The sequence below is a fragment of the Bicyclus anynana genome, chromosome 6 (genome assembly GCF_947172395.1).
Source record: "Bicyclus anynana chromosome 6, ilBicAnyn1.1, whole genome shotgun sequence".
Classification (NCBI taxonomy): domain Eukaryota; kingdom Metazoa; phylum Arthropoda; class Insecta; order Lepidoptera; family Nymphalidae; genus Bicyclus; species Bicyclus anynana.
The window spans coordinates 15,670,273-15,682,842 of record NC_069088.1 but is presented as its reverse complement, the minus strand read 5'-3'; the positions used below and the strand labels follow the sequence as shown (position 1 = coordinate 15,682,842).

The 12,570-nt window shown below is 35.1% G+C and overlaps 1 protein-coding gene across 1 annotated transcript in view; it reads left to right on the top strand.

Moving 5' to 3' along the window:
• Nucleotides 1-12,259, top strand: part of LOC112046573 (nose resistant to fluoxetine protein 6) — a 69,205-nt gene extending 56,946 nt beyond the window's left edge. The window contains exons 6-12 of the mRNA XM_024083269.2: nucleotides 1,037-1,205; nucleotides 1,895-2,088; nucleotides 3,623-3,748; nucleotides 5,406-5,611; nucleotides 8,554-8,696; nucleotides 9,535-9,646; nucleotides 10,225-12,259. Coding sequence (XP_023939037.2) covers nucleotides 1,037-1,205; nucleotides 1,895-2,088; nucleotides 3,623-3,748; nucleotides 5,406-5,611; nucleotides 8,554-8,696; nucleotides 9,535-9,646; nucleotides 10,225-10,310 — 1,036 coding nt within the window. The 3' untranslated portion in view covers nucleotides 10,311-12,259. The remainder of the gene's footprint in view (nucleotides 1-1,036; nucleotides 1,206-1,894; nucleotides 2,089-3,622; nucleotides 3,749-5,405; nucleotides 5,612-8,553; nucleotides 8,697-9,534; nucleotides 9,647-10,224) is intronic.
• The last annotated feature ends 311 nt before the right edge of the window (nucleotides 12,260-12,570 follow it).

Here is a 12,570-nt window from a genome sequence, read left to right as displayed (position 1 = left end):
TTTACATTACTTTTGAGTAGGTTTTATTCCTTGGTCGCTAACTATGGGCCTTATAAGAAGGCTCAGAGACACACAGTGGGCGATGGAACGAGCTATGTTAGGAGTATCTCTGCGTGATCGAATCAGAAATAAGGAGATCCGCAGAAGAACCAAAGTCACCGACATAGCTCAACGAGTTGCGAAGCTGAAGTGGCAATGGGCGGGGCACATAGTTCGAAGAGCCGATGGACGTTGGGGTCCCTAGTAAGCGCAGTGTTGGCCGACCCCCCACTAGGTGGACTGATGAGATCAAGCGAATCGCAGGGATTCGCTGGATGCAGATGACTCAGTATCGTGATGTTTGGAAGTCCCTACAAAAGGCCTATGTCCTGCAATGGACGTCCATCAGCTGATATAATGATGATGATGATGAGGTTTTATTCATATACGAGTAACCTGTATGAAATTAAAATATCTTAGTCATAAAGAGCACTAACAGCATTATCAAAACACTTTTGAAAAATAGTGACAAGCCATTTGTGAAGCATTGGATACACTTGCTTATGCACTCACAGTGCTTCACAAATGGTAGATAAAATCATAATTAACACACTAACATAATATAATTTAGTTGTAAGTGTATCTACTAAAATATATATTAAGAAAATTTATTTATGTATTTTTATGGGTTTATAAAATTGACTTACAGAAACACAAACTTTATGAGGATCCCCATTATTACTGTAAGACTAAGATCCGAATAGAAACGACCTTCAATGGATCCATAGGCCTTTAGCTACATATAAGAAAGAATTCATTCAGATTTTTTTGTTTGGTCGTTCTTTCGTCATCAAACCCATATTCGGCTCAGAATAAAAGGAGTTAGGCCAATAGTCCATCACGCTGGCCCAATGCGGATTGGCAAACTTCACACACTTTTTTTAGTATTTATATCCAATAGCAATAGGGAAAGTGCCTCATAAACATTAGAAAATATTTTACGAAAAAGCCTTATCTTTCGTTTGTTTCTTAATATTTTTTTGTTTCATTTATACAGAGTGACTCCGGCATATCTAATAGTCATACTGTTCTACATGACTTGGTTACCAAAGATAGGAGAAGGCCCACTATGGGAAGGAAGATTGCAATTGGAACAAGAGAGATGCTCGGAAGTGTGGTGGGCGAACATACTGTATATCAATAATTATTTTAGCCCAGATAAATTGGTGAGAAAATTTTCATTAGCGTTAAACACTTTTTTGCAATTATCCGCGAAAAACCGAAGAATCCAAACGACAACTCCCAAAAATCGTCTACGCACGTTTCACCCCGAAAGAAGCATCCTTCGGAGATGATAACTACGACAAAGTTAGTAACTTGGATATGTCGGTTTTTCTACTAACTAGCTAACTAACGGTTGCTTCTATAGAATACTATTTATTAACCGACTTCAAAAAGGAGGAGGTTCTCAATTCGGTCGGTATTTTTTTTTTTTAAAACAGGCAATCTTTCACGTTAAATTAAATTAATTGTTTTATAAATCCCTCGGAAACTATAGTACAGTATAAAAAGTACTACAAAACAAAAAGTAGCCTTTATGTATTCTAACTGGGGAATACACTCGAAAAGAGAAGTTATCATAGAACACATCTGCTAATAGTTATTTTACTGATCGCAGATAAACCTAGAAAATAAATAAAAAAAAAGTTGCTCAATGGGAGGTCTAGCCTGTGAAAGTAAGTAAGTAAACAATTTCAAATATTAGCCCGGAAAAATACAACAAAAGATAGACATTTTTTTTTAAAAAGCAGGTTTATGTTTTCGTGTCGTGTACATAACTATTGAGATAACACACACATTTATTTATATGTTTTATTTTAATACGCCTATGCCATTGTTTTTTTGTTGTCCACAGTGTATGTTCCAATCGTGGTATCTGGCGGTAGACACGCAGCTATTCTTCGTGGCGCCGCTCTTTATCTACAGCCTGTGGCACTGGAGGAGATTTGGGCCCATATTTACGGCGGCGGCCACCTTCGTGTCCCTCGTCATACCCTCTGTCATCACGTTTAAAGAGCGCCTGGATCCGACTTTGCTGTTTTATGCTAAGTATGTCAAGTGTGTTTATAGTTTAAGAGATAGCGGACAAGAATTAAGATCCATAGTCATCCTTATAAATACCTCGTTGGTTCCGTCTCACTGGACCAACGGTGTACCAGGTATCGGATCACCAGGTCCTGGGTTCAGATCCTGGATCGAGCTATGAGATACTAAGCTTTTCTTTCTTCTAAGAAATATTTAGTTAAAATTCTCGGACCGGGGTTCGAAAATGGTGGTATTGTTCCGCTGTGCCTCGGAGAGCACGTTAAGCCGTCGAAGTCGGTCTCAGTCAGCATTTGATAGTGGTTGCATTAGACTGGCGTGGAGGGTCTAAGCTCCATAAACCCTACGAGGAGGGAGGACTGGCCTCGTAGTAAACCTTCAAATGATATATTTGATGAATTTATCAATTAATGATAGGCCAAGCACTATTGAAAACGAGTGCATATAACCAAAGCGTTCAATGTGCTGTGATGTAACTGCATGAAAAATTGTTCTGAAGATCTAATAGCGCGAACAGACAGACACTTTCTTACATTTTTAAGGACTTTTGTATACAAAGTACTGACACTTGATTGTTGATCTTTGTTAATAATTTATTTCTAAATTAAAACACTTTTAAAATTTAAAAGTTTCGTCTAAATATTTTTCGCTAAAACTGCCAAGAAGCTACTTACAACAACAATTTCAGAAACTTTGGCTTATTAAGAAAATAATAAAAAAACCTTTTATTTTCTAAGTAGATGTAACAGTAATAAGGTATGTTAAATTATCATTTTTTGACAAACCATTGTACTTGACAATCATTGTACCATTTTTTTTGTATAACTCTACATATTTATGCTGGGAACCCCTCTCAGGTAAAGGCCTTTGCCAAGGATTCCCATTTTTCTTTTCAGAATCGGCAACTGGGCAATTTGTTTCCATTGCGGTCCAGCTATTTATCTAATACGCTACTTACAATATTTATTTAAAATCATAATACTGAAATTGCCACAAGCTCCTTAACTATTCAGAGCTACAACTCTGACCCACAATTTGTTTGGACGACGTTTTCCTTTCGAATCTTTTATATTATGTGCGTCATAAAATACTGCTTTGGCTCGGTACCTCCAGTTTTATGTATTCAGTATTTACTCGTACGTTTTACCATGTTTTTAAACACGAAATCATTGCGAACCAAAAGGAAAACCTTTTTCACGGGTCACGATAGGAAATAAAGAATATTTTCTATATTTTATTATCGTTTCCCATAATAGAAGCATTTGGTACCTACTAAAGAGTAGAAAATGGCAGCAGCAGATGACCGCGACTTCGTCCGCTTAGAAAACCCTTATCCTTCGAACTTTAAGGAACATAAAAAGTTTCTCTATCTATTACCTCGCCCTCTTTAACTTTGCCACCTTTGCCACCTTCGTGTGTTGTTATCATAATATAGAAATATGTGTTGCAATCCGTCTGGTAGTTCCAATGATTACTGCACCTAAACGGTATTTAGTTACTATTATTGATGAAATTTTTAATGAATATTTTTTATTTTCAGGGAATTTGCAGATTTTGCTACAAACAATTATTTTATCGAGGCATATATTAGAACTCATATGAAGATGACGCCATACTTTATGGGAATATTGACTGGATATATTCTTCATAGGATCCAATTGGAAAAGTGAGTATCCATTCATTGTCGTTATCAACCCATATTCGGCTCACTACTGAGCTTGAGTCTCCTCTCAGGACGAAAGGGGTTAGGCCAATAGTCCACGCTGGCTCATTGCGGATTGGCAGACTTCACACACGCAGAGAATTAAGAAAATTTTCAGGTATGCAGGTTTCCACACGATGTTTTCCTTCACCGTTGGAGACACGTGATATTTAATTTCATAAAATAAAAACCTTTACACTATAAATGATTCAAATGATCATAATTTCAGAAAACCGTTGCGAGCTTCCATTAGTTTTCAAATAATTGAAAGGTTTTTATATAGTCTAGTTAATAAATACATTTGGAAATGCTAATTAACCGAAAAATCTGAGCTTTGGATATGACGTGTTTTGAGCTTAGGAATGCTAAACTTCAAATTGTCGACCAAGATTTCCAATGTGCATTTTCCGCTATCATTAAAAACGGGTTGAATTCAGTTTTTTTATAATAACTCGGTTTTCCGTTGAGGTACGAAAATTTTGACTCAATATTTTTATTGCTCTTTGTACACTCTACAATTATGGTCATTTACATTTTTTACCTCGTAAAATGTTTTTATTGCAAGTAAAGGTTTTTCTTAGTGTACCTAAAAGTACCTACGATGATTTGGGCAATTTGAACTGCGAAACAATTTTCTTCGTGCCTTGTTTCAAGAATAAGGTTTTTAACCCCGAAAGGTCTTGAAACTAATTGAGCATACGCCAACACAACAAGCGAGTTTAGCATCGTCAGCCCTTTTTTAATGGCTGATTGCAGGGTCATTGACAGGGCAGTGCGTCATGATAGAATTATACCGATCAATTCGACACGTGTGTAGTAATCTGTACTAATATTATAAAGCTAAAGAGTTAGTTTGTTTGTTTGAACGCGGTAATCTCAGGAACTACTAGTACCTATAGTTATAATTGCTAGTCTATACTAACTTTTAAATATGCGTGCCAAAGCCAAAATTTCATAAAATCGTACAAATGTACGAAGTTTTTATTTTATTCTTTGCAAGTTAGCTCTTGACTACAATCTCACCTGCTCCCCTAGCCAAGTGGCATGTCGATTCTTTTTCTACCATAGCTAACGCTTCGAAAACTAGAAAAATGTATGGGAATAACAGATCTTGATCACATGACCTGTAGATAGCACATGTCATTCCCATACATCTTTCTAGTTTTCGAAGCGTTAGCGATCGTAGAAAGAGAATCGACGTGCCACTTGGCTAGGGGAGCTGATGGTAAGAGATGATGCAATCTAAGATGGAAGCGGGCTAACTTGTTAGGAGGAGGATGAAAATTCACACCAATATCCATACCCCGTTCTGTTTCTACACGACATCGTCCCGGAACGTTAAATCGCTTGGCGGTACGTTTTTGTCGGTAGGGTGGTAACTAGCCACGGCTGAAGCCTCCCACCAGCCAGACCTGGACCAATTAAGAAATCCTCAACCGACTCAGCCGGGGATCGAAACCAGGACCTCCGTCTTGTAAATCCACAGAAACTACAAGTTCATTCATCATCATCATCATCATCATCATCATCAAAATTAGTTCAGTAGTTTTCGAGATACAGAGTTAAGTATTTTTGAAGGTAGTGTAATTTTTTTTTTAAATAGTCTTATTCACATTTCCAGTTACGAATTCTCCAGTATCCTGAAGGTGTTCGGTTGGATGACCAGCATAGTCCTCGGAACAGTGACCACCTTCTCCGTCAGCCTGTTCTACCAGGATTGGTATCACTACAGCGCGATCGAAGCAGCTGCTTACATCTCTCTCCACAAGTTTGCCTGGAGTATAGCCAATGGGTGGCTTATCGTGGCATGCGCTACAGGGAACGGGGGTAAGGCATCTTTTTTATAATAATAATAATAATAATAGCCTTTATTAACAATTTACCTTAATATAAAAAACTATACAATATAAAAAAAAATTACGACACCGGTAAATCGTCTTGCCTTTCGGCATAGGCCTCCCCCAAGATCTTCCATGCCTTGCCATCATGAACTTTCCTTTTCCAAAGTGTTCCTGCTGTCATCTTCAAATCATCTTCCCATCTTCTTAATGGTCTGCCGCGTTTCCTTTTGTTGTCTCTAGGGTACCAAACAGTTACGTCCTTAGCCCAATTTGCGTTTTTGTTTCGCATTAAATGACCAGCCCATTTCCATTTCAGGTTTCTGATTGTATACGTCACATCTGTGACCTTTGTTTTTTTTCTGATACATTTAAGATTTATCTTATCCTTTCTCCTTATACATAACATACTTTTTTCTATGTTGTGCTGGCATGTTTCTAGTTTTTTATAGTGTTTCTGCGTTAGGCCCCATGTCTGGCAACCGTATGTCATACAAAGAAGTATACATGAGTTAAATGTTCGAGATTTTAGTTTTAGTGGAATTTTTGGGTTCTTAGTGATATCCTTTAACGACCAATACTTTCCCAACGTTTTATTAATCCTGTTCTGTATTTCTTTGCATGCTATATTTTTAGGAGAAATTACTTGGCCAAGATACGTATATTCATCCACGTAATCAAGATCTCTATCATTCACTTGTATAAGCTTTGTATAATCTTTTTTATAGACAACTTAATATCTATATAGTCCGGTCAATTTAGACATTCGAATGTGCATAAAGTCACAACAAGCTGAAAATCAATAAAAATAAAATTGTTCAAAACACAATTATAAAAAATGTATAAAAGTTCCCCATCATTCGCGTGTATGGAAACAATTTTATTCAAGGTAAAAAAAATAGTTTTTCGCGATTTTCATCATCACATTATAAGATAATGGTGATAATAAATAATTAGTCGAAAACTTTAAATAAAAGTTACGAGGGTTACAAAGGCGCCTTGGTTCGAGAGGCCACAACAAGATCAGCCAGGTTTTTCCTTTCTTTATCAAATCTGATTCGTTTCGTTTTCTTTCTTTCTTCTTTCTTTTTATTCTTTACGAGTTAGCCCTTGACTACAATCTCACCTAATGGTAAGTGATGATGCAATCTAAGATGGAAGCGGGCTAACTTGTTAGGAGGAGAATGAAAATTCACACCAATTTCGATTTCTACACAACATCGTACTTAACCACTAAATCACTTGGCGGTACGGCTTTGCTGGTAGGGTGGTAACTAGCCACGGCCGAAGCCAGTCAGCTAGTCAATTAAAATAAACTCAATTAACTTAGCTGGGGATCAAACCCAGCACTTCCGTCTTGTAAATCCACCGATTGCTTGTAAATGTACTTGTGTCCTTGGAACAGTAGTTTTATCTGAAAGGGTATTTTTAATAATACCTATTCACGAACTATGCTTATATAAGTTTTCATCAAAAAGGCTACGTAAATAATAATAATGTAATAATGTGAAAACGGATCACAAAAAAGTTTTGCGTGCCTAGACGTGGGAAATAGAAAAATATTATTTTGTACGTCAGAACCAGTAAGATGCTTCCAGCTCTAGAGTTAAAACGATTCATTTAGTGTCTTTAGTCTTGCGTAGTGGTATAACATAATTCTATTCCATAGAAACATGGTTAGATAAACAATATAATTTGAGTAAAATAAATGGCTATTTCTTTATCTTAGCTTGGAGTTTTATAATCATTGCAAAAACTCCAAGTACCCGAATAAGTAAAAAGTTCAAAGTAACATTAGACCGTATGACAATAGCGTAAATAATAAGGATGAAATATAAAAAAGACTATTGCTCTATATATATTGAAGCAAAACTATTAACTAAAAATATTACAATTATCATAATTATTGAAATAATGTAATCCATCCACAGATTTGCTGGTGCTTCCCGAAAAAAAAAACATAAAAACTGCCTACTAAAGTATAGAATTTCACTTTAGAAGTTACAAAATTCAAAAAAGCAACATTTTTCCCCAGGTTAAGCGTGCAGCCTAAAAATGGAAACATCTTACATACGTTAAGTCACTGTCATGTACATATTACTTTACTTTGCCATCCCAACCAATTGTATACAGCGCCAAAGCACGCTGCGCTACTGAGTCTGACCCTGTAATGGAATATAAAATAGTTTAGGTATTCAATGATGAGTATTTCTATATGTAGAAATATTAACATTCTACCCTCTAAGAGTCAATAACATCTCATTGGTCGGAACAGAACAGTCTATATTAAAATGAATGGCTCCCATAAATAATTTTAAAATGAAATAGCCGGCGGTAGTATCACGTGCAGTTTAAAATTGCACGGTTTTTTATTTAAGCGCGTAAATTGTTAGTTTTATTAAGATATATGCGAATTACAATAACATTTTTGGATTGTAAGTATACTTTTCCTATAGCATACATAGATGCGTTGGAGAAACGCGGTGGGTCTAAGCTCCATAATATCTCCTCTCGGTGCTCTTAAAATATTAATCGTCAACGTTATCAACCCATATTCAGTTCACTGCTGTGCTCGAATCTTCTCTCAGAATGAGATGGGTTAGAGGCTTTAGTTCACCACGCTGGCCCAATGCGGATTGGCAGACTTCACACACGCAGAGAATTAAGAAAATTCTCTGGTATGCAAGTTTCCTCACTATGTTTTCCTTCATCGTTCGAGACACGTGATATTTATTTTCTTAAATTTCTTACAACTGAAAAGTTGGAGGTGCTTACCCTGGACCGGATTAATAAAAAAATATATTAATATTAGGTATAGCTAAGTTACCTAAAATGTGCTTTTATCAAATAAGCTATTACTACCACTACCATCTCTTTTAACATCAAAATCATAGTCAAGTGCTGAGTTGATTTTTTTTTTAATTTTTGCAGGAATCCTTGGAAAACTTTTGAATTGGAAGTTCTTAGTTCCGATCGCAAGGCTAACGTTTTGCGCCTATTTGGTCAACGGCATTGTGGAGTTGTACTACGTGGGGCAGTTGAGGCATCCTTTGCACATCACATTCTTTACTATAGTAAGTAATCTGTATTTATCTGTAAAAGTTAACCCTTGACTATAATCTCACCTGATGTTAAGCGATGATGCAATCTTAGATGGAAGCGGGTTACCTTCTTAGGGGTAACGGTTTCTACACGACACCTTACCGGAACGCTAAATCGCTTGGCGGTACGTCTTTCCGCTAGCCTCACTCGAAGCGGTCCTCTATCGGTCCAGCCGGGGATGGAACCCAGGACCGTCCGTCTAGTAAATACACCGCTTTAAGAGTATCGTCATCAACCCATATTCGGCTCACTGCTGAGCTCGAGTTTCCTCTCAGAATGAGAGGGGTTAGGCCAATAGTCCACCACGCTGGCCTAAAGCGGATTGGTAGACTTCACACACGCAGAGAATTAAGATAATTCTCTGGTATGCAGGTTTCCTCACGATGTTTTCCTTCACCGATTGAGACACGTGATATTTAATTTCTTAAAATGCACACAACTGTAAAGTTGGAGGTGCATGCCCCGGACCGGATTCGAACCCACACCCTCCGGAATCGGAGGCAGAGGTCATATATTAAGAGTATATTCACTATAATAATATAACTCCTCTAGTAGTATTAGTAGTAGTAGAGCTTTTTCTCAAAGAGCTCGTCCGGAGAAGTAGGTACTACCGCCATGCAGCATTGCTGTAACTGGTCCGGTCTGAAGGGTTATGGTTGTCGGTGTAATTACAGACACATAAGGGCTTAGTACGTCAGGCGGTTTTAGTAGATATTCTAATTATAGATTAATATAAAATAACTTAATGCACGGCTTCTATAAACAAATGATAGAGCTTAATTAATTATTATTATTGTTATTTATTTTCAGGCAGCCAACGCTATATCTCACATAGTCCTCACATTCTTCCTCGCCTTGATACTGTGTATAATATTCGAATCTCCTCTACATGGGATAGAGAAGATTTTACTGCGTATGTTTGGTGAGTATAAATCATTTAAAAACTCATGACTCTTCGTCTGTCACACACCAATACGTCAGTCCAACGACTATCTTATTACTAGAACAACTGCAACTTATTAATAAACTAATATATTATTTAAAAGGTAAACAAAATTATTATCTACAGAGACCAAACAAGGAAATATCCTATATTTTATATATATCCTATATAAAATTAAGTAATAGTTTATTTTTAATTATTAACCTTATTTATTAAGAAGATTTAACGCCCACAACTGTAGATCATCACCTACCAATAACTTCAGTCTTAGAATCCTTATTTATGATCAACTCTTTTGACTAAGCTATTTTTATTATAAAACTAAACGTATTTAAAAAAAATAAATGTTTAACAATATTTAAAATTTTGTGCATACTTGGGATCGATTAGGACTTAAACAATTTCATTTTATAATGATGTCCCTAAAGTTCTTGTTAATTTCAGTTTTTTTGTGAATTTCTGCTACGTTGTAAATCTATTTTTACTGAACTAGTGCATAAAATGTACCGGATATATTGGACAACAGATAAAAAATGAAAATGTGTATCTATTTTCAGCTCGACCAGTATTGAGTGACAACGCGAAACGAGACGACTCCTGTGAGGCTTCGCGACATACTAGTCAAAGTAAATTGGAAACGTAGTTTATATTTCAATTACTTTAGGGACTAAAAGAATAATGTCCAGTAAATTCCGACCGAAGTTCAAAGTTCGACTAAACCTAATCGTCGAATAACCGAATGTTATACCGTTCCGCAAAGTTACGATGAAAGCGAAGACACGCCAATGCATTTTAAATAACGTTTAAATTATATTACATAAATAATATTTTAAAACTTTCCTGTACATAAAACCTATGTACTGTACTATAATTAAATTTAATGATATGCTGTTGTGATAGCTATACAAAATATATCGTATTTCATTTTTAAAATGTAACTGGATGCTATCTCTTATAAAAGTTTGTTAAACGAAAGCTAAATGATTTGACTTCTGAATAAGCGTGCGCGGATCGCGCTTGCCATTCACAGTACTTTCTCATTTAAGCAAAGAGTATACATCAATGCTTTCACAGTTGTATACAAGTATTTTCCTGTTACATAATAATTTCATGGTCTTCATTTAAGAGATTTGTGGTTGGTTGAAGATGTAAGATGACTTGGTTTTAAGTTACGTCTAAAATTGATTTCGTTTGCTATTTCCCGCAAAAAGTCAATGAGGCGGCAAACCACTCTGAAATTCTAAGAATACTTACTATATACTTGCAGCTTTGGAGTGAAACATATTATGTAGTTTTATTTGTAAGGTCAGATTGGTTTTGCCGCTTGGATTTGGCGAAAAATAGCAAAATAAGTCTAAGCTTTGCTTTGGTTGATCTTGTAATAATATATCTTTTGTTAATAAGCTTTGGTTTACCACGATGTTTGTAAAAATAACTTATATCCAGAGTCGAATATACAACCAAAATGTTGGGAGTCAACCAAAAAGTGAGTTACTAGACGAATTCTACGGCTTTTGTGGATTAACTTTAACTTATACTAAAGTTTGCAATGAACTTTGGTATAGGTTAAAGTTATGTGCTTCAATGTAAGGTCATTCATGATTATACAGCTTCGGTTTTGATCTGAAACTAAGATTCGGCCGGGTAATAAATATATCTATTATCACGCCTTAACTAACAATTGTAACTTAACCGATGTACATATTATAGTTATTTTTGTTGCCTTGTTACGTATGGCGTGTTGTTCTGTGGTATTGGACTTTAAATAACTATTTAATTAATTAAATTAAGCCATGTAAATATTAGTTAAATTTTATTAGCTTTATGGTAAGGGAAATAAGGGCTCGTTATAAAAAACGATTATTAATTATTTCCAAGTAATTACTGTAATTTTTATATTAATTGAGTTTCAAATTAAGATAAAAATTATTTAACCAAAACTTGCAAATATAACATAAATCCCTGTAAAAAGAGAGACAGAAAATTCTCATTTAGTTTAGTTTAATAGTATTCAAGGCAATAAGCGGTACCTAGAATAACTTTTGTAGAGCAAATCATGAGAAAACAATTTTTTTCATAAAAGTTGTGTTTACTTTTATTTAATATCCCTAAATTGGAAAATGATGATTTTTCTTTAACGTTCTCTACGTTAATATTTTTATTAGAATACTTGTGTTCCTTGAAAATTATATCTATCAAAATCAATAATTAATCATTGAGCAATATTCGACAAAATTAGTTAAGTAACTTTAGCGAAAAAACAAACAGACATTTAACTTTTTTTTTACATATTCACGTTGATTAAAATGAGTAATACGAGTGTTTTATAAAATTGTGTTTTCTTTTGGGATATTGTCATAATTACCAAAGTATTAGTAAGCAGTAATAATTTCGTTTCAATTTTAGGTATTTTTCGTATCAGGTATGTATCAAAGAATGTAGATGTATTATACATAAGACTTTGATATTAGTATCTATTGACATTATTGTAATTATTATTAATAGTGTATTGCTCAATACGTAGATGTAAAGAGAATGTAAAAATGAGATTTTTACAGTTTTGATATTAAAACCTGTGTTTCAAAATTATAAGTATTTTTTTTATTTTTTATGGACCTAAGACTCTTTACTACCTACACATATTCATTATTATTTTTCCTTTTTAATGAAAAAGTTTGTGTTTTAAACTGGTACGGTCTGTATCAAAGGATGGCAACCAAAACCATAACCAACGTTGGAAACAAAAGAAAATATGGTCTAGAGCAACTTTACGTAATTTTTTGTTTTTGAACTTTTATCCGTCGTCTTAATTTATTTCATCGTATTACAACCCACCGTAAAGATAAAGTGAAAGGCAAAGCAGCCTTGGCCAATATGGCGGCGTTTATTTCACTTGCAAAGTA